At 52.2% G+C, this 22,177-nt stretch overlaps 1 protein-coding gene across 3 annotated transcripts; it reads left to right on the forward strand.

Annotated features, from left to right (window-relative positions):
• Positions 1-9,123: 9,123 nt before the first annotated feature.
• On the forward strand, positions 9,124-21,081 carry LOC105856770 (alpha-1-antitrypsin). Of its 3 annotated transcripts, XM_012738632.3 has the most exons (6): positions 9,126-9,223; positions 9,687-9,812; positions 16,283-16,926; positions 18,306-18,576; positions 19,778-19,925; positions 20,791-21,081. In XM_012738632.3, the coding sequence occupies exons 3-6, from the start codon at positions 16,287-16,289 to the stop codon at positions 20,980-20,982; spliced, it is 1,251 nt and encodes a 416-aa protein (XP_012594086.2). In that variant the 5' UTR covers positions 9,126-9,223; positions 9,687-9,812; positions 16,283-16,286; the 3' UTR covers positions 20,983-21,081. The 3 variants fall into 3 exon arrangements, with proteins under 3 accessions (XP_075859866.1, XP_012594086.2, XP_012594085.2); XM_076003751.1 differs by lacking the exon at positions 9,687-9,812 and having other exon boundaries at positions 9,124-9,223; XM_012738631.3 differs by lacking the exons at positions 9,126-9,223; positions 9,687-9,812 and adding an exon at positions 11,021-11,126.
• Positions 21,082-22,177: the final 1,096 nt, after the last annotated feature.

The raw sequence follows: 22,177 nt of genomic DNA on the forward strand, positions 1-22,177 counted from the left end.
ACAGAGGTGACGCACAGCGTTTCTTCCAGCGTTTCTTTGGGCAGAACGTGGACCTGCCCAGCTACAAGCTGGCTGGAAAGTGTTGCCTCCCACGTGCCCAGAAGAAAAGGAGACCCAGATATGGTAAGGTTGGTAATGTCTCCCATGCTCCGCTTAGCCCTCCTTCTCCTGAAAGTTTCTACCATAGCCTTGCAGCCGGCTTCTAGAAAACTCCAAGATAAAGGCGATAGTTTCTTCGTTAGGGTCAGGTCCAATCTCTGCTGTCAGCAAGACTGTCACTTAAGTGACCCACTCCTGTAAACACTGCTCAGTATTTGATATTTGTGTTCCCCCTGCTGTTAGCAGGCAAGTAGGGTGCACAATCAGTTGTTGGCTGGGCCTAGGAAGCAGGGAAATTCAGAAATTGGCGACTTCCCCTTGCTAAGATTATTGGCATCCAAACCAGGCACAGGGGGCTTGGAAGAATAATATGTCGCTGTTCGTGTTCTCCCATTGCACACTTCCCTATAGCCATTACTAAGAAGCAGGCTGAAAGGCAGGGTGGATGTGATTTCTAAGACGTTTAAATGCCAAGTGCTAAATTCATGTGTGTGTGTATGTGTGTGTACACACATACTAAGGGTACGGAACTTACTGTAACATCTCACAGCCTGTTATAGGCTGGGGCTAATTCATGAAACTATGAGGAAATGGAGATTTCAGAATTTCATGTAAATCATAAGATCAAAGGTGGCGCTCCTGGCCTCCATGGGAAAAACTCATCAGGAAAGATATGCGAGAGATTTACTAATTATATTTATTGCTCAGTGTGGTAGACAAATGGTCAAAATTATAAACTGGTGTCCTCCCAGGGTCCTCACTAATTCCAAATTTAAGTGAAAGAGGAAAGAAGTTACCACAAAGTATGGAAAAGTCTAGGCTGTAGAATTAAGAAATTTACTCAGCAACTTTCTCAGATTAAGACTTTGTAATTCCAGGGCTGTAAAAGATCCAACTGATTAAGAATTCCAATGGTTGGGCCAAGTGTGGTGGCTCATGCCTGTACCCTCAGAGCTTTGGGAGGCCAAGGCAGGAGGATTGCTTGAGGCCAGAAGTTTAAGACCAGCCTGGACAATATAGCAAGACCCCATCTCTAAACACACACACACAAATAATAAGAAGAATCTCAGTGGCTCACAGACAAGCAGTTCCTTCCTGTGATATTTTAATGCACTGAGCTTAAAGTTGCAGGGAGAAAATACAAACATCATTTTGTTGTTGATTTATTCATGAGTTCAGCTGTGTAGGGATTCACACTTAATCTGGAATCATGATTTAGAAAATCACACATGGAGACGTTTCCCAGAACTGCCCTGAATTCAGGACAATTGCAAATCCTCAAGGATTACCAAACTTTTTGGTAGAAAACAAGTCACAATTTCACAAGAGTTCTGCCTTAGGTGACCAGATGACCCTATGATTAACTATGAAGGCAAAGGCTCTTAGACAGGGATCTTGACGACACTCGTTTGCATCTGGAAGATGCTATTGATATTTATATGCAAAAATATTGGATTCTCCAGGGTCTTTTCACACGAATGAGGCTAATGGGATAAGGCTTGGAATCCAGGCCCTGGGGACCCTCAGCCCCAGGCGGCTCCAGCCTGGGGTTGGAGGCTACACCACGCCTGGTGCAAACCGCAAGAGGTCGACTGAAGGACACAGACCTAAGGACCTTTGCAGGCACCAGAGTCGAGGCTGAAACATTGCGTGGCGTAATGCATGTAATGTAACTACTGTCGTGGAACACGGGGAGCAGGAGTGATGCTGCTTTTCCAGGGCAAAACTCGCTCAGCAAGGCAGTTAAATTGAGTTTCGGTTGCTCATCTGCAGGGCGAGATGACAGCGCACGGCGACCACTGTCAGAGGCAAGGCCTCCCCGAGACTGAGCTCGCACACGGGGGAGGAAACTGCCACTCCGTGCTCGGACTGTATGTTGCTATTTCATTCAGCTCTCCCCTAAACACTCCACAGTAGGTACATATCCCAATTTCATCACCGGGCTCACAGAAAGATTAAATAATTTTCCTAAATTCTCACCCAGCGGCTTAGGATCTGAGCCCTGTGCTGTCTGGCGTCAGCCTGCCCTCCCAGGGATGGGCGCTGGGGGGAAAGCAAAGAGGCAAAAGCAAACTTAGGATGATGTCACCTGCTTAGAAGATCCCAAAAGAAACTGTCACATATTTAAATACGGAGTCTTTCTGTTTGGTTAAGTTGAAATGAATTAAAGGTATTTTTCTTATAAAGGTAACCGTGCTCGTGAGAACAGAAACAACAGCAAGAGAACTTAAAGAATAAAGTGAAAGTTGTTGTCCCAGCTGGTAAGTCCACATTCCGGGATAATCACGGGTTTGTCTCCTTCCAGAGCCTTCTATGCATGTACTTTGGTTTCTGTACACACAGGCTCTCACCGGATGCAGTGTATTATGATCTGTTTTGTTCTCTCACTTCTGGCCGGGAGAGAGGAGGAAAAGGGAGAGAAAGGGGACCTACATTTGCTGAGTGTTCTCTCTGTGGGGGTCTTCTCCGTGTACTCGTTTATTTTATATTAACGAGCTCTAAGACCTGGGAACTATAATCTCCATTTACAGATAAGGACAATAAAGCCGCAAGGTGTTAAGTAACTTGTCCACAGCGATCCGAGCCCAGCTCTGACTGTCCCCAAATTCCGTGATCTTGCTGAAGTCCATACTGTCCCTGACGGTGTCAGGTCCATCATTTTTCCAGAGCCCCTTCTACAAGGAAGGGGAACCCCCAAAGTGTCCTGTGGGGTGTTGCCTTCAGCCCCGTCTCTGGTGAGCCTGAGGGCTCGCTCGGGAGGGGGCGGAGGGCACTTCTCCGAGTGTGCACTCGCTCCCTTAATCCTGCCCACAGGACGTCAAAGGCTTCAGCCTTCCCCACCTGCTGCCCACTGAGCCCGTGGGGGACAGAGGTAGAGGGAAGAGGGCAGAGCAGCCCGGAACACACGTCCTCACTGTTTGCTGGCGGGAAGCAATGTTGACCTTGCGTGTTTGCGCCGCTTGCTCAATGCAGGGTGGAAAACTAAAGACCAGACCCTAAGAACAGGCTTAAGTAGAAGGGAAATCATTGATTTTTTTTTTTTCCCTATATTTCTGAAGCAATTTTGTTTTTTGTTTCCAACCATTTCACTGAACCATTTAATTCCTATTTGCCCGCTGTTAAAACAACAGTCACACAGCCCTGAGAGTGAAAGAACAGGGAAATAGTGTTTCTTGAGCCAGGCAGCGCATGATCGGAATTTCATGTAATCCTAACAATCCGCAGCCCCACGATGCCAGGACTGTTACCTCCATTCCAGAGACAAAAGAGATTAACAACTGGCTCCAGGTTCTCAGCAGCTAATGGCCGATCTGTCTAACTGCGTCTCCACTTGCTCGCCAGAATGCTTCAGAGACTGCAGGGGAAGAGGAAGGTGCTCGTAGAAGCTTCATTCGTAACAGACAAAACTGGTAACAACCAAGATACCCATTAACAGACGGACTCATTGCGGCACCTCCACACAATGGAGCGGTACTGAGCAGGGAGCATGAGCAAACTGCTAGTATATGTGGCCACACAGTCGAACCTGAAAAACATGATGTTGAACCACAGAATCCAGACACAGAAAAGTACCTGGTGTGTGACCCCTTCTACCTGCCATTCTGGAAGAGGCAAGGCCACTCTATGAAGGCAGGAGTCAAAATAGATGTTACCAGCCGGGCGAGGTGACTCACGCCTGTAATCCTAGCATTCTGGGAGGCGGAGGCAGGCGGATTGCTCAAGGTCAGGAGTTGAAAACCAGCCTGAGCAAGAGCAAGACCCCATCTCTACTATAAATACAAAGAAATTAGTTGGCCAGCTAAATATATATATATATATATTTAGCCGGGCATGGTGGCACATGCCTGTAGTCCCAGCTGCTCGGGAGGCTAAGGCAGGAGGATTGCTTGAGCCCAGGAGTTTGAGGTTGCTGTGAGCTAAGCTGACGCCACGGCACTCTAGCCCAGGCAACAAAAGTGAGATTCGGTCTCAAAAAAAAACAAAAAACAGAAGTTACCTTTGGGACATGAACAGAAAGCGGACTTCTTGGGTGGATGGATTTGTTCTCTCTCTTACTCAGACTGGTGGTTGCACAGATGTACACAAATATAAAAATGTATTGAGCTCTGCATATAGGATCCATGGTTTTACTGCATGCAAATAACACCTCAGTAAAAAATTAATAAAGACAGGGAAGAGATGATGGCACATCTGGACACAGTAGCAGGAAGAAGTGGAGAGGGAGAAGGACTCAAGAGAGGTTTTATAGAGTCATCTTATATTTTCTCTCTGAGCCCCACCTGCAAAGTAGGTATAACAAAGCCTTCCTTGCAGAGCTGTTGGGGAAATGAGAGTTTATGTACATGAATTGCTAACAGTGCCTTGGCAGCTGGAAACCCATTGGAAAATGGGTTGCTGTGGCAGGGATTACGCTGGGAGCTCAGGAGGGACCACTGGAAGGACAGCAGGGCGTGAAGCATTCTCTTTCCCCTCCGTGGCATTTCATTATTACAGCTCCGTTCCCACCCTGCTGTCCTCCCCAAAACTGTTCCCCCTTTCTCATGGGGAGGCAGAGGGGACAGAGGGGGAGCAGCTTTGGGTGGTGGGAGCCAGGCTTGGCCCTCAGGAGAACAGGCTCTAGCTCCTGGCTGGGAGGCCTTGGGCACCTGCCAAGCCCTCCCTCCTCAGTCTGCACTTCCAGCTCAGACAGCAAAGCAACTGCTCTTGTTTTGTTCTGTTTTGTTACCTAACAGTTGCACACCTTATACAAATTTTTAGCTTTCAAAAGGTTTTCACACATTCGCCCTGGCAAGACACCTTAACCACTGGATGAAAGAAACTCCCCGTTTCTACGGTCCTTGATGAACTCAGTTCATCATGCAACCTTTGATCACCTATTTTGTGCTCCATACAAAGTCACAGAGATGGAAAAAACAGTCCCGCTCTCAGGCCACTTGCAGTCTGGGGACACATCGGAGCTTTGGAGTTTGTGCCACACAGCCTGCGGGCTCCACGACCTGGGGCTAGTTGCTTGACCACTGTGAGCCTCGTGTCCTCATCTGTAAAATGAGGGCGTAACAAAAGTAGCAACCCTATAGGCTCGACGTGGGGCTGAGGAGCTAATCTGTGAAAGATGCTTGGAAGGGACTCTGGCGTGAACTCCGTGCTCAGCAGTTGCTAGCCCTTGCATGCGTGTCATAAGGGCCTGTACAAAGTGTGAGGCAGCCAGGGGCGGGCAAGAGAGGAAGGGAGGGAGGGAGGGAGGGCGGGAGGCACATATCGTCCCCATCCAGGTAACTGTGGGCCTCAGTGTCCCCGCATGTTCTAAGGAGATAGTAATGGTCCCCACTACACGGGGCTGTGCCAGTTAATACAGATAAAGTATTTAAAAGTGCTCCAGAAGTATCAGCCATGACGCAGGTGGTGACATGTCACGCATTGCAGTCAGTTTGGGAATTTGTATCGTAAAATGAAAGCAGCCAGAGACTCGTTAAAACCAAGCAAACACAAATGTTCAAAGTCAACATGAGGAAGTCAGCAGGGTAAATGGAACCATCTCCGGCCAAGGTCCACGTTGGGCAAGTCCTAAGAATCCTATGCTGTTAGCTGGGCCACCCACGCAGGGCTTGTATTCCCGAATGATACGCCCCAAAGTTTGCTTTTTCAAAAAAAAAAATTTCAGAATATTATGAGGGTACAAACGTTTTGGGTACACAAATTGCTTTTGTGCCATTTGAGTCAAAGTTATAAATGCGCCCATCCCCCAGATAGTGTGCATTGTGCCCATTAGGTGTGAATTTACCCATCCCCCTTCTCCTGCCTCCCACCTGCTTGATTTCCGATGAACGTTATTTCCACATGTGCACATAAGTGTTAAGATCAATTAGTTCCAATTTAATGGCGAGTACATGTGGTATTTGTTTTTCCATTCTTGGGATACTTTACTTATTAGAATGGTCTCCAACTCCACCCAGGACAATACAAGAGGTATTAGTTCCCCATTTTTTTATGGCTGAGTAGCACTCCATGGTATCACATACCACATTTTATTAAACCACTCATGTATTGATGGGCACTGGATTGTTTCCACATCTTTGTAATTGTGAATTATGCTGCAATAACCATTCGGGTGTTTTACTTTGGGTAGATGTCTAGTAATGGGATTGCTGGATCAAATTATCATTCTACTTGGAGCTCTTTGAGATATCTCCATATTACTTTCCACAGAGGCTGTACTAGTTTGCAGTCCCACCAGCAGTGAATGTTCCTATCTCTCTGCATCCACGCCAGCATTTGTTGTTTTGAGACTTTTTGATAAAAGCCATTCTCACTAGAGTTAAGTGATATCTCATTGTGGTTTTGATTTGCATTTCCCTGATGATTAGAGATGTTGAGCATTTTTTCATATGTTGTTGGCCATTAGTTTGTCTTCTTTTGAAAAGTTTATGCTCGTGTCTTTTGCCCACTTTTTAATGGGGTTGTTTAACTTTTTCTTGCTGATTTTCTTGAGTTCTCTGTAGATTCTAGTTCCCAGCCCTTTATAGGATGGGTAGTGTGCGAATATTTTCTCCCATTAGCCCCACGGTTTTGCTAGGCCTCCCGTGGCCCCCATGCAAGGGTGAGTCCTGCACATCTGGCCCCACCTGTCATTCCCAGAAGGACAGTTGTCACTGCCTGCTCTCTCCTTCTCCCAGGAAAGGTCCCCCACATCATGTTTTAGGGCAGGAGAAAATGAAAATGGGCCTGGGACATAGTGTCATTGCTAGAAAGTGTGCTTTCTGAAACATCAACAGAGATTGCTGAAAGGAGAAAAAAAGATAACTTAAAGAGTCTCCTGTTGGCCAAAATGTGACAATCTGACCATTAAAAGAAAATCAAAATTACAGTTATTCATAAATAAGACAGGTTGAGTCTATTAAAAGTGGTGGGTTCATAGTGACCATCATGGTCCATAACCTCAAAAAAGTAATGTTAAAATAAAGTGCAGAAAACGGCAGCTGTAATAAAACATTAATTTCATTAATTTTAACAAGAAGGGGATGAAGCTATAGGTGCATCTTTTGTTCCTTCTATTAACTATATTGCTGCTGACAATGCATAGATTTGCTTTATTTTTCTTAATCAGAGTAATGATAAGGAGTAAAAAACAAAAAACTGTAAGCTAAATAGTTCCAAAGAAAGCAGAAATTGTCCCCCCCACACACACAGAAAGTGGCCCCAGAAGTTTGCACAGAAGGAAAGAGGATGCACTAGGGTGTTGCAAGGTGGTTGATTCATGAGCTACTGCAGGAGGAGAATGAACAGTGCAGACTCAATGCATCTCCTGGAAGATCAGCCCGGGATATGCAACTGAGCTACCAATGAAACAAGTTATGAGAAGACAGACTCAAGTGTCAATTACCCTAACGGAGCAGGCCCTGTGTTCAACACCCCACCAGCCTCACCTCATTTAAGCCTCACAACAACCATGTGAGAAAGGGACTCTTAATCCTTGTTTCACAGATGAGGAAACCGAGGCTCAGAGAAGGGACGTGATGCCCTCCACTGAATCCAAGGCCGCCTAGCCCCAGTTGCTCCACCTCCTCTGCACATCACAGGTGCTCAGAAAGGTGCTCAATGCCCCTGGCTCTGCACCTTCGGGAAGCAAAATGCCCGTGACCCCTATGGGGGGTGGGAGTTGACAGCCTCTTTTTGAATAAATGGAAGCTTGAACCTGTGGAGGTGTCCTTGAGCACTGCTGCCCGAGCCGGGGGACAAATTCCGCAATCTTTCTCCCACTTAGACCCCTGGGACCCCACGAAAGGACACATTCCCAGAGGTCATGACCTTTGGTGGTCAGCAGTGACCTGTGGCCATCCTGTGCCCCAGGGGCTGCCCGAAGTGCTTCAATGTTGTCACCTGACCTTCACATGCCTGGGAGAAGTGGCTATTCTTATATCCTCCCCATCTCACAAATGAGGAAACTGAGGCACAGAGTAGTTAAGTGGCTTGTCTAAGACGTACAGAAAGAGAGTGGCAGAGTTAAGGCTTGACCCCAGACACTTAGCTCTTGAGCCCACACCGTAAGCCATCGACCTACACTGTCCCTCCAAGAAGGAAGGCGGTGCTGGGAGGTGGGCGACTCGCAAGCGAGGGTGCCTGTGGTGTTGTGCGCAGGGGCGGGCTGTGCTCTCCTGGGCACTTGCCGGTGGGGGCAGCTCCCCTGAAGTCCACCGCCGTCTTCCTGACCAGCCACTCGGCCTTGATCTGCTTGGCCCGGGGCCCTTAGCACCCCCACCCGCTCCCTTCCACGCTGCAGCCCCCAGCCCAGCCCTCACACTGCTCTCCAGCCCACGCCATGGCCACGCGGCTCCCATCTCCGGGCAGGGCCCTGGGAGGCGCAGGCTCTCTCCAGATGCCCCTTACTCACGGCCAGCGCCCTGGGTCTTCTCACAATGTATCTGCTGCCAGGGAGGCAGCCCGGCTGCTGCAGGAGACAGATCCAGCAGTAACCAAGGGGGCAGGACTCTCCCCGCCGTGCAGTGAGAGCCCACCGGCGCCCAGCGTTCTGCTCTTGCTCATTTTCCCAACAAATCCCAGCCCGTCCTCCCAGGATGGGTGTCCAGAGCAGAGTGAAGGCCGAGCCTGGAGCGCTTGACCCCAAAGGGCAGGGCCCCGATTCTGAGCCCCCACTGCTCCCACCCCGTGCTGTCTTCATCCCTCCTCCAAATGCCCCGGCTGCCCCCTGTGACACACGACTCCTTCCCAGCCGCGGGCCCCCACAGGGCATTTCAGAGGTGTCTCAGTCCTCTTCCCTCGACAGCTGGCCCAGGAAACCTGCCAGACTCTGTGCTAAGAAGGCACCTGTCATTTCTAGTAATCCTCTGATCAGTGTGACTGTCCCTCTTACAGAGGCTCAGAGGGACAGGGTGACTCGTCGTGGATCACACAGACTGGACACTGGCAGGTAGAGCAGGACGGGCGGGTCCGGCCTTTGCCTGACAATGAGCAGGGCCCCTTCCTGCCCCAGCCCCAGCCCTTCCTCTCCCCAACCAAGAGTTGCAGCAACCCAGACGGAGCCTCCTTCCTGGACCAGCGAGCAGAGACTCAGCCTAGGAGGGGGTCAGGCTGCTGCAGGAGGCGTGGCCACTGCCAGGAATTCCAGGTAGGGGGTGAGGCACTGTCCCACCAGCCCCCAGGCCACCTGCCTGCACCTGCCAGAGGGGACAGAGCTTGGGGGAAAGGGCAGATGATGGGCCACTTGCCACTGCCCACCCAGTGTGACAGATGGGAGAGGCAGATGGGCTTAGGGGGAGTCCACTGTACAGAGGGGAAAACAGAGGCCCAGAGAGGGGAAGACATGCCCAGGGGGGACAGAGGGCAGCCCAGTCTAGTGCCTAGCCTAGCACTCCCAGCTGGGAGTGGATGTGGCATCCTGGAGGGAAGTGTCCTTCAGCCAGCTCAGGGGAAAGACCAGAGTCCCAAAGCCAGATGATAGAGCTGGGGGAGGGGGAGAGAGAGAAGAGTGGGAGGGGGGGTCAGAGCTCAGTTTCCCACCTCCTGTGAGGGGCTCTCAATGAGAACTCCTGGAGGAAAGCTCCTGAAATTGTCACCCACTCCACCCCCAGTGGCACCAGGGAGGCCTACTGACGTGGGGCAGGGCGACATCATAAAGGGCTTGCTGTGCACACCCAGCGCCAGGCTCCGCGCTTGCCTGGACCTGCTGCATTCCATCCTCACAGCAGCCCGACAAGGTATGTGCTGCCATGGTTCTCACTTTACAGATGGGGAAACTGAGGCAAAGATGGGTTAAACAACTTGCCCGAGGTCTCACAGCCAGTGAGTGGGTTCCCTGGCCTGAATCTGTGTGCCATAGCATCTGCGGCAGAGCCCACCACGGAGGCACACCTGGGACTGGCGGATGAGAGAGGCAGCAAAAACGCACTCGTCCTTTCGTTCACAAAGACCCAACCCCGAGCAGGCACAGGGGGTGCACAGAAGGTGATACCATCTCATTTGGGATTTTTAAGGGATTCCAATCGGGTGTGATTCAACCAGACTCAGCCCTGCATCATCCTTTCCGTCCACCCCCAGCAGTCCCCAAAGGCCTGCGACAGTCCCAGGGCAAGGGCCACGTCCCCAAGGAAAATCCAAGCAGTATATGGACCACACTGGTCCTCTGGGAGCCAGAAATAGGAACAGGCCCGAGGCTGGCCAGAGATTGAACGTTCTGCTCAGAGCGGCCGGGAGAGCAGGCTGAACAGAGGGCTGGCAGACCCAGGCAAGAGCCTACTGTGCGCCGGGCCTCCCCCCAGGCGCTGTGTCTATCCCCAACAGCGAGCTTGCAAACGGAACTTCCAACCTCCTGGGATGCAGGTGAAAACACCTCCTGGTTCAGAGGGGTGAGGCGCCTTGCCTGAGGTGGCACAGCTCTTTTTAATGACTTACTCTCAAGCCCCTAGCCGGTCCCATGGCCGCCCTGTGCCACCCTGACACGGCTGTGACCGCCTCAGTGATGCCCCATTTTCCCACTGGGGAAATTGAGAGGGTTTTTGTATCTGAGGCTAACTTTGGATGAGCAGCCTCTCTGCTCTGGGCCTCAGTTTCCTCATTTGTCAAACGGGCTCATGACCCACTCTGGCCTCTCTCCCCCACACCCCCTGGGGAGGCAGCGCGTGTTCAGCTACGGGTGGAGCTGCCACCCAGGCTTTCCCAGAGAGAGCACGGGGCCAGCAAAGTGGTACTGCCCCAGAGACCGTCTGACTCATGCCACCCCCACCTCAGACACAGGACACTGGTTTATGAGCCAGGAACAAAGACTCCCTTTGGCGGGAGGAGCAGAGGCGTGGGCAGCGTGGGCAGAGTGTGGGGCTGCGTGGGCAGGCGGCTCAGGCACTGGCCAATGGACTTAGCCCCTGTTTGCTCCCCGATAACTGGGTGACCTTGGTTAATATTCACCAGCGCCCTCCCTCACCGCCCCTCTGCATCCACTGCTTAAATACGCACCAGGCCAGGGCTCTGTCTCCTCTCCTCCGTCTCCACCGCCAGCCTAGGACAGGGAGTCAATCGTAAGTAAGCCATTCGCAGAAGAGGCTCCGGAGGGGCCCCCGGGGCCCTGCACCACCCAGGCAGGGGCGGAGGACAGGGCCTGGGGGGAGGGAGCAGCAGCAGCCTCCCCGGGATGCTGGCAGACGCAGGGAGCTGGGTCCGTCACAGTAATGGCAGCCCTGATGGCGGGCTCCTGCTTCCCGAGCCTGCCCAGTACCTCCCGGTCACTCAACTGGCTCTTGTGAGCAGGTGTGGACCAGAGTGTCTGGCTCCAGGGTCCTGGCACCCCAGGAGGGGCACGAGCCAAGACACGGCAATGGCACGATGAGAACAGCAGTTTCTTTCTGCCTGCCCAGCTCCTGCGTCTGCCCAGGGGCCTTCCTTTTGGTTGTGTCTTGTAAGCCTGCCGCCTGGGTGCGTATCTCTTCCTTTCCACGGATGAGGACGGCAAGGCCCAGAGAGGGGCAGTGAGACACGCAGGCTCACATCCCGTCCTCTCTGGCGGTGTCCAGGAGCAGGACTGAGCCAGGGCTCCCCTGCACGCCAGACCTGTGGGCGCCCCTCCTGCACAGTGGGGGCAGGAAGGTCCCGCGAGAGGCACTGTCTGTAAGGCTCCAGCCGACCTTCCCGAGTAATTGCTCTGGGTCCAGCCATGTCTAACCTCGGTGCATGCATAAATGCATTTGAGCCTCACGCCAACCCTCTGAGGTAGTTGCTGTGGTTATTCCCACTTTTTTTTTTTTTTTTTTGAGACAGAGTCTTACTCTGTTGCCCAGGCTAGAGTGCCGTGGCATCAGCCTAGCTCACAGCAACCTCAAACTCCTGAGCTCAAGCAATCCTCCTGCCTCAGCCTCCCGAGTAGCTGGGACTACAGGCATGTACCATCATGCCTGACTAATTTTTTCTATATATTTTTAGTTTTCCAATTAATTTCTTTCTATTTTTAGTAGAGACGGGGTCTCGCTCTTGCTCAGGCTGGTTTCGAAATCCTGACCTTAAGTGATCCTCCCGCCTCGGCCTCCCAGAGTGCTAGGATTACAGGTGTGAGCCACCGTGCCTGGCCTGGTTATTCCCATTTTGTAGGTGAGGAAACTGGCGACAGTGAGGCTAATAACTTGCCCAGAATCACACACCATCCAGGATTCAAACTCAGGCACCTGGCTCCAGACCCCATGACCCTGACCCCGTAGTGCTGCCATATTTCTCCCAGGTCTCAGGCACTGGTTGGGCAACAGGAAGCTGGGCTGGGACCTTGGATAGCTGCTCGACCTCTCTGTCCTCTTGGGCAAGACACAGATAACCTCTGCCCTCTTTCCCCTCACCGCACCCCACCTGACCTTGATCTCTGGAGTGTTAGAAGAATATGATCTTTCGATCTCTGGTTTTTGGAGATGAGAGCTACAAAGGTAACCAAGGCCAAGGTGGCCATACGACGTATCCAAAAGATCCACAGCATCAGTAACAACTGATGTTTCTTGAGGGTTACTGCGTTCCGGCACTTTTGGCACTTTGCACGTGTTTGATTTGCACAATAGCTCTATGAGGAAGTGCTTTATCATCTCCAGGAAACTGAGGTTCAGAGAGGTTACGTAATTTGTCTAAGGTCACACAGCTAATAGCAAGTAGCACTCGAGCAATCTGGCCTTGGAGCCTCTAATTTTAGCCAGAGAGCGGCTCTTCCCCTCTTCATTTTGCCAGGCGGTCTCTGAGGCTTTCTGTTTCAAGCCTTCTGCCTTCAGCTTTGAACACAGAGAAGGGTTATGTGTCAGGTTCTGGAATCAAAATGTCTAGGATTAAATCCCGGCTCTGTAAGCAACTAGCTCTGTGGTTTTCGGTAAGTTGCTTATCCTCTTTGGGCCTCAATTTTTCCGTCTATAAAATAGGGCTAATACTATAATAATTTCCACCTCTCAGGGTAAGGTTTGAGGCTGATTAGATGAGACAGCGCACGTAAAACACCCGGTGTTCAGTGAGCGTGACGGTGAGCGTGATGCGGATGCCAACGTGTGCCTAGCAGAGGGCCGGGCAGCTAACAGGAAATAAACAAATGGCTGGAGAATTGACAGTAAAATCTGCCACACTCGAGGCTGTTTGCTGCGGAGCAGCAACCCCTTCCCGCTGGACCTGGTTCCGGGGAGTGTGGCCCCCGGCCGGGAAGAAACCTGCCTCCTCTCAGACGCGAGCTCAGCCCCACGCAGGTGCAGGCAGGGCATCCACACCTGGGAGGGGCCCATCCGCCCATTATCTGGTCTGTTCCTCATCTCTGGCCTTCAAAGGATTCTTTTCTCCATTGTGCAGACAAAAGCCGAGGCCCAAAGAGGTGAAGTCATTTGCCCAAGGCCACCTGCCAGTAAGTGCCAGGCCTGGTCACACCCGGGTTTATTTAGTGCTGGTTTCAACACTGTGTTTGACCTTATGCCACGTACTCTTCCCTGGACTCCGCCTGGTTGCTCTGGGTAGAGATGCTGTAAGATTAGGCAGAGGTGGCTCACTTCTTTCTCCCCTGCCTCAAAGACTGCCCCGCTTGCCCAGGACTGTCACCATGAGATCTTCATTCTTCTGGTTCAAAGCGTGGCCACTGTGCCCACACACCTCCAGACACCCCTCTCTCATCTCCAGTTGGCTTCCCCGGCGCTACCCTCCAGGGGGTGCAGGCTGTTGGCTATGCTAGACAGAAGGGCAGGAAGAGAGCTGGTCTTGGGGCCCCGAGGCTGTAAGGAACCACTGCGAGGCAAAAAGAACCCAACGGGATGCTTGAGACCAACATCGAGGCCCAGTCCTGACACTCACGGCTGTCTCAGTCTGTGATCTGAGCAGTGGGAAAACCAAGGCTTGTTCAGCTTTGTCACTGACTCACTGCGTGGCCTTGGCAAGGGCCCGACCCTCTCTGGGCCTCAGACTCTTCACTGCAAAAGGAAGAAACCAGAGTAGGTGGTGTGTCACCTGGGAAGATGGAGGGGGGTGGGGAAATGTGCTCACCCCAGCTGTACCCCCTACCCCCCCAACAACAGCCTTGCCACCTCCTTAGAGCCCAGCAGCCCCCCGAGTAGGCGAGCACCTCACCCCAGCCCTCCCCATGGGAATCTCAGTCTGTTTTGCTCCACCAAACACAGGTCCCCCTCTGATTAAAAATCCTACGTTAGTGTACAAAGGACCTCAGTCAGGTCTTCTCCCAGCCCCACTCTGTACAGCTGGGACCATGAGGCCCCAGGGACCCGGGATGCTTGCTTGAGACCAAGAAGATAGTTATAGCCCTGCCAGGGCTAGAAGCCACCACCTCTGGCCCTGCGGCCACTCAGCATAGTGTCCCCACCCTGCAGAGGCCAAAGTCCTTCCTGATGCCTGCACCCTGCAAAAAATGGGGAATTTCCATAAACCATGAAGGACTACACCCAAATCCAGCTAGGAAGTAAAACAGAAATCTAAGGGAGATGGAAATATACAGAACTAATTTTAGCACCATCTTCAGCTCTACTGACACTGGCTAGTTTGAGAAAAATACAAACATGATTATGTAATGTTGGTCTGTTCTATTTGGATTAGAGGCATGAAGACCAGGGAAAAGGTAGCAGACAGAAACAAGTTTTGTGCTTCGTTTTGTTGCTTTGTTAGAAAAAATCACTTTTAAAAGTCCAAGGGCGTAGATGAAACTCAACATTTCTTATTACCAAGTCTTTCCCCTCATGTTTTCGCATCTCCAATTCAAGGACACCTTTCACTTTGTATTTTATTAAGATGATGATTTGTGCTGGGGGCCTGGTAGCTAACTACGTGGCTGACGGGCACGCTCTCCTCGGCTGGGACCTCAGCTGCCCCATCTGCGCGGGCGGCAGGTTCTACTTAGGTGGCCGCACGGGTGGTCGGAGGCCTGGGCGTGTCTGGAGCAGGGGGCGCTGTGGGGCAGGTCGGGGTCCGCTGCTGCGGACAGCATTGACTTTGACCATCTCTAGGCAGAGCTTGTTCCCGCTGGTTCAGCCACATGCCCATGGTCTCACCCCAGCCGTGAAACTCTCATCCCTTCACCCCTATTGCCTGAAGGCTTTGAGTTTGCAACAAACACGTTTCAGCCTCACCTCCAGAGCTGCTCTCAGATCCCTCTGATGGAAGGCTCTGTGTCTACACTTCTTTCACTCAATGCTCCCAACAACCCCACTTTATACGTGAGGCACAATGAGGACTGGAGAGAGGAATGACTTGTCCTGGCTCACACAGCTGGAAAGTGACAGAGCCTGGGTTAGAACTGAGGTCTGCCTGAAGCTTTTCCACTCCCTCCAACTTGCACACACACGAACCCCTACTAAAGGAAAGAGGAGCCGCCCTAATGCCCCTGAAGGTGAGAGCCCAGACCTAGGAAATGGCTGGTGGCCAGGATGGCCGGTAAGCCGACTGCAGGAACATCGGCCCATACTTGTGGCTGGGACCACAGAGCATCGTGGGGACAGCCCCCTTCTCTCATGAACAAACAGCAGGGACTGAGGGTCCTTGTGAGTTTGAGTGGGTCCACCCCCCAGGGGGCTTTGCCACAGCCACACCATGCTCTAGCTGGGCCCACTATGCAAGATGCTTTCCCCATGCAGCCGGTGCCCTGGCCCTTAGGTGACAGCGTTGGAAGGAAAGCCTGCAGGGGACTTCAGCTTGACATGGCTCTTGAGTCAGATCTAGGCCGATTCCTGGCTAATTGCTGGCAAGTCCATTACTCTTCCTGTGCCTCAGTTTCTTCTTTTGTAAAGCGGTGGCTATACGACCTACACCTCAGGGGTACTGCAGATGTAAGTAGAGCTTTCCAGAGCAGGGACTCAGGACCTAGATGTGTGATTCTGGTCCTGCTACTTTACTTGCTCGGTGACATTGGACAGATGACTTAACCTCTCTAGGCTTTAGTTTCCTTGTCTGTAAATGGAGAACAGGAATGTTACCACCTCACACGACTGTGAGAATGAAATGAGTAATCCATGTGAGTGCTCAGGACAGGGCTTGGCGTATGGTGAGCACCATCTACATTCTTGCGATCTTTCTGATTCTTTCAACGGCGATGGCACAGGACAGTGCCTGGCGCAGGCTGGGAACCTAGTAGATATAATAAACCCTGGTTGCTTTTGCATGGTGTCAATCCCTGGTCCTTGAGAGTCATCATGTGTCCTGATTTGGGTCCTGGCACCCCTTTTCTGTCTTGTAGGACAATGACATCTTCTGTCTCTTGGGGCTTCCTCCTGCTGGCAGGCCTGTGCCTCTTGGCTCCCAGCTGCTTAGCTGAGGATCCCCAGGAAGGCACTTCCCAGGATACATCCCACCATGATCACGACCACCCAGCCTACCTCAAGGTCTCCCCCAACCTGGCAGACTTCGCCTTCAGGCTGTACCGCCTACTGGCCCATGAGTCCAACACCACCAACATCTTCTTCTCTCCAGTGAGCATTGCTACGGCCTTTGCAATGCTCTCCCTGGGGGCCAAGGCTGACACCCACACCCAGATCCTGGAGGGCCTGAACTTCAATCTCACGGAGACGCCTGAGGCTGAGATCCATGAAGGCTTCCAGGAACTCCTCCACGCGCTCAACAAGCCAGCCAACGAGCTCCAACTGACCACTGGCAACGGCCTATTCATCAACGAGAGTCTGAAGCTAGTGGAAAAGTTTTTGGAGGATGTCAAAAAGCTGTACCACTCAGATGCCTTCTCCATCAACTTCAAGGACACTGAAGAGGCTAAGAAACACATCAACAATTATGTGGAGAAGGGAACCCAAGGGAAAATTGTGGACTTGGTCAAAGATCTTGACGAAGACACAGTTTTTGCCCTGGTGAATTACATTTTCTTTAAAGGTAAGGTTGCACAACCAGCCTGAGCTGGTTCCCATGGAAACACTCAAAAATATTCTCAATCAATTCATAAACTTCCTTTGGCAACGCATTGTGGGCGATGGCAATGCATTGCAGCATGTGTTCTTTACTCTTCCACACACGAACACTAAAATATTTTTCATCATTGAATAAGTTTGGGGAATAACGGATTAAATAGTCAAAATTATCAACGTCTCTGCAGAAGTTTTCAGAGACTTTAATACCCTTATGTTCATTATAAATGTAGAATACATAATGCTTTCCAAACTATAGAGACAGAAAAACATATTGTAGCATACTGCATAAAGTAAATATAGGTTCATGGAACTAACTTTGGACAACTCTAGTGTCCTAGAAGGAGTGTCAGTTTTGCAGTCTGAATGGGTCCCAATCCTGCCTCTATCACTTATTGGCTTTTGATAATACGCAAGCCATTTTACCTCTTTGAGGTGCTACTTCCCTACCTTATCATGGACAAAATAATATCATGGTTGTCAGGCTTTTGTGAAGTTAAACTAGTCACAAAAGATGTAGGACTGGCTAGCACATAGCAGATGATCAGCTGACCTTCTATCTCAGCCTGCCCTCCTGCCCCTGAGTAGTTAAGATGTCAGGATCCTGTGGGCCCCTAGGGTGTCCTAAGCCAGCTTCCACTGTCCCATGGAAACAGCCTGGGGGGGTCGCCCATGGGAGTCAAGGCCAGGGGCTGCTCCCTTCACTCCGTGGCTCCCTTGCTCTCGAGGGACAGTAGCACAGCAGGGAGCACCCTGGCTGGAGTCAGCACAGGTCCAGCCCTGCTGTGGACCTAGGGCAGGCCCTGTGTCCTCTGCAGCCCTGTCCCCTCCTCTTGTCCCGAGAGAAAGTTGAGGCACCTTCCCACTTTGACTGCCTTGATGGTGAAGTTCTCTCGGGGCCCCAGAGCGGGAGGCTGCCCAGGCATCTACAGTTCACATGTTAGTCCAGGAAATGGACTTAGGTGTAGGAACCAGAATGTTTGCCCTGAATGATAACTGGAGCGCCAGTTAACAAGCAGCTGGGAGTTCCAGACAGGAGGTGACATATATTACTGATACTCTAAATTTGTGCTTATAATCCATAAGCCACCCTCCAATAAACATATAATTCTAATAAAGATGCTTAATAGACACAGCCAGGATGGCATCTCTTAGCCTCTGCAAAATAGAAATTCTGGACCTTCCACTAGTCTTGAATTATCCTCACAAAATCCTTTGTAACAGCCGGGACGGTGGGTCCAGCCCCTTGCAGAAGAAGCAGCTGATGCTCAGGGAGGTGCATCTCACGGGGAGGCTCAGGACGCCTTTGTTCTGCCACACTTACCCAAACTTCTCCCCGCTGTCCAGGCAAATGGGAGAAACCCTTTGACCTTGAGCAAACCTCGGAAGAGGACTTCCATGTGGACCAGGCGACCACGGTGAAGGTGCCCATGATGAAACGCCTGGGCATGTTCAACAGCCACTACTGCGACAAGCTCTCCAGCTGGGTCCTGATGATGGACTACGTGGGCAACGCCACCGCCATCTTCTTCCTGCCCAACGATGGGAAACTGCAGCACCTGGAGGACACACTCACCAAGGAAATTGTGGCCAAGTTCCTGAAAAACAGACAGATAAGGTGATTCCCCAACCAGGGGCTGGCCCAGGTCAGGCCAGAGGGCTGGGGAGGGTGGACGCTTCCTCAGTGCTGCTGAGCATGACCTTGTGCTTCCAGACAGAGGCCACTCCTGAGTTCAGGTAGCGCTAGGCAGGCCCCCTGGCAGGGGCAGTACCCAGCAGTGAGGAGGCAAAGGTTCGATCCCGGGGGACATCTCTATCAGCATGGACACTGTCCCTTCCCACTATCTAGTGCCCGGGGCAGGGACAGCAATGCCAGCACATGTTCTGGAAGAATTGAAAACATAGGCCTCTGGGCAGAGGCAGCAGTGGAGTGTGGAGCTCAAGGGTAGAATATCTCTGGATGGACAGGGAAAGAGTCTGCGAGAACAAGGCCCGGAAAAGCAAGGGCCAGAGCTGGGACATCCAGGACATGTTTGCAGAATATTCCAGTTTCTCTGCCACTCCATCAGTGTGGTTTGGTTGGGTGCCCAACAGTAAATAATACTGAGTACCTACCACCCCTTAGTGGTGCATCTCATGGGGAGGTTCGGGACGGGGAGGTATGCCCATGCCCTGCTGACCTAGTTTATTATGCACATGGTAAAACAAATATGAAAATACTAATGGTACGAGGTTAATAATACGAATAGCAGTTTGAATGCCTCTGCCCCCTGCCAGCACCCTGCAGGGGTTGAGAAAAGAGAACGAGGCAGGCGAGACTGGAACTGGTCAAAGAGAGCCCCGGTACCATCTGCTCACTCATGTCAGACCCTTCTCAATTGCCACTTTTTCTCCATGGAAAACGAGAGCTGGGCATTCAGCTTGGCGCAGTCTCTCTTCTCTCATTCACTGAACCTTGGGTGTCTGGCCTTAGGAATGTTCCAGGCTGGAGGTGGGGAGAACTAAAGACTGCAGGGCAGGATGAGACACGCTTCAGAGAGGATACCCAGGATCTGCCTGGAGGGCTTCTCAGAGGAGGTGGCATTTCAGAAGCTGTCAAAATAAGATGATCCCTCTGATGCCAACATTCTCTGACTCCTTGTGTAGGGGAGCTAAAAACAGAACAAATCAAGGCCAGTTTCCTTTCTTGGAGTGTGGGGGACACAGCACCAAGTGGGAGAAATGGTCAGAAAGAAAACACTTTCACTGTGTGGTGGTTCCACAGTGCAAGAGCAAGAGAAGTGCTGAGAAACTCCTTCATTTTTTTTCTTGCATTATAGGTCTGTCGATTTACATTTTCCCAAACTGTCCATTTCTGGAACCTATAATCTGAAGACAGTCCTGAGTAAACTGGGCATCACTAAGGTCTTCAGCAATGGGGCTGACCTCTCGGGGGTCACTGAGGAGGCACCACTAAAGCTCTCCAAGGTAAGGTCACCCTGACGATAGCGTTGGCCCCTGCAGTCGGTAGTGCAGGATACTGGGGGAGAGGGGTGGGCACAGTTCTGTCATGAGGCTGAGGAAAGGGCCAAGGGACACATATATTGACAGAGACTGAGCTGAACATGCCCTTGAGTCACTGGGATAGGGCGTGGTCAGAGGGCTGAGCTGGGCACGTCATGTGGCCTCCTGTGCTGCTGGCAAATTAGGGACCTCCAAGGGGTTGTGCCACTGACCTTTGGTCTCATCTTTGCCACAGGCCTTCTAGACTTTGGGCCTCAATTTATTCATATTTACACAGGCCTTTGTGGCCTTTTCCATCTGTGAGATTTGGAGCCATGGGTGAATTATTTATTCGGAGGTAATGAGTCATTTCAGCTAAAGATGCCACTTATTCACACAATTAAAAGGGAACCAAAGAACAACTGCAGTTCCATGTTCCATGTGTGCCTGCTTGTAGCATAAGCCCTGTGAGGGTCACCATCAGAGATTTTGTCCCCAAGGAGCTAAAATGTTATAGTAGAAAGCAGAGGCCTGCGGAGGCAGACACCGAGAGGGACGTGATCTGTCGTCCCCATCTGAGTCTGGTGTATCCCAAGGAGGGTGAGAGATGTAGCTCAGGGAGGGAGGGCGAGGGGAGCTGGCTGAATCAGCCAGAGCCTTGAGGGAGAGAGAAGAGCCTCATGTGACCAGGCGGGGGTGGGTGGGGCGTGGCCAGGGGCAGGAGGGTCCAGGTGGAGAAAGGCCCCAGAGAGTGCTCCCGGGAGGAGCTCCCTCAGGGCCTTGCTGCCAGGCCCGGGGTGGGGCACAGGTCAGCCTCGGAACCAACCGCCTCTGCTTCTCTCCCCTCCAGGCTCTGCATAAGGCTGTGCTGACCATCGATGAGAAAGGGACAGAAGCTGCCGGGGCCACATTTATAGAAGCCATACCCATGTCCATTCCCCCCAAGGTCTCATTCAACAAGCCCTTCCTCTTCGGAATTTATGATAGAATTACCAGCAATGCTCTCTTTATGGGAAAAGTAGTCAATCCCACCCAAGAATAACTGCATCTCTGGCTTCAGCCTCGCCCCTCCAGACCAGGCCCCTCCCTCTATGACATTAAAGAAGGGCTGCCCGGGCCCATTCCTGAGCGTGGCTGCAAACCCTCCCTGTTGTCTCTGAGTCTGCCTTTGCGCGCTGAGGCTGCCTGTGGGACCCAGGTCTCACCACCCTCCCTGGGGGCCTGAGTTATCCTCGCGGAGCACTTGGGCTATGCAGGCATGTGCTGGGCAAGGAGGAAGGTGGCTGAACCCCCACTTTACAGGCTTGGGTCATCTGCTTCTGGAAGAGCTGTGTCTGGGAACCCCAAGGAGGGCCTTGCCCAGCTCAGACAACAGCCCGTGGCCAGAGGACCACCCAGCGCCCCCACATCCTCCTGACCCTCCCTCGGCACTGCTCTCCGCCCACACCCAGAGCCCCTCACCCTGCCAGGGCTGTGCCCCCTCTAGGCTGCCCCACTGGGCCCTCCAGAGCTGTGGGCTCACATCCTGGCAGTGAACTGCAGCAACAGAAGGGACAGACCATGTCCCCTCCTTGTCCCACTTTGTCATTTGACCAGGCATGGGCCCTACGTCTCTCATGGTATTCCGTGAAAATGGCTGAGGCAGATCTTCCTGAGCCCTTTCTCCATGGGCTGGACCAGAAAACCTGCCTCCATCCTTGTCACTTCATCACTGCCTCAGAAATCCTCAAGCATCTCCTTTTAGAAGCAGGTTCCTTCTCCCCATGTCAAGAGGAGAGTCTCCGGGTCTTGGTTTCTATCTCCTCCTCACATTCCCCCAGGACCACCTGGCCCCAGCAGACCACTTCCCCTACACCCTCCTCTCCTTCCTAGTCGCCGTGGCCATGGTCCTGCTGTCGGTTCTGAGAGGTCATTACAAGGTTCCTCAGCACAGGAGAGGAAGCACAGCACCCATGGACCCCCCACCTATGGACGTCCTCCCCTGGGGCCACATGAAGCCTGGCTTCTTCCTGCCCACGGCTCTCCCCGTGGCCTCAGAGGGCAGCCACAGCCCCAGTGCCACGGCAAGATGCTGTTTCTGAACAGCCCTTGTCATAAAGGCCATGCGGCCCCTTCCCACCCTCCAAGGCCCTACGGATGGGCTGCAGCAGCCAGGGCCCCAAGCTGAAGGCACTTGCTCCCCACCCCTCCGGCCCCCCATCTCTGCCAGGAATGATTTTGTCCCATGGAGGGCCCTG

The sequence above is a fragment of the Microcebus murinus genome, chromosome 6, assembly GCF_040939455.1.
Source record: "Microcebus murinus isolate Inina chromosome 6, M.murinus_Inina_mat1.0, whole genome shotgun sequence".
In the NCBI taxonomy this organism is placed as follows: domain Eukaryota; kingdom Metazoa; phylum Chordata; class Mammalia; order Primates; family Cheirogaleidae; genus Microcebus; species Microcebus murinus.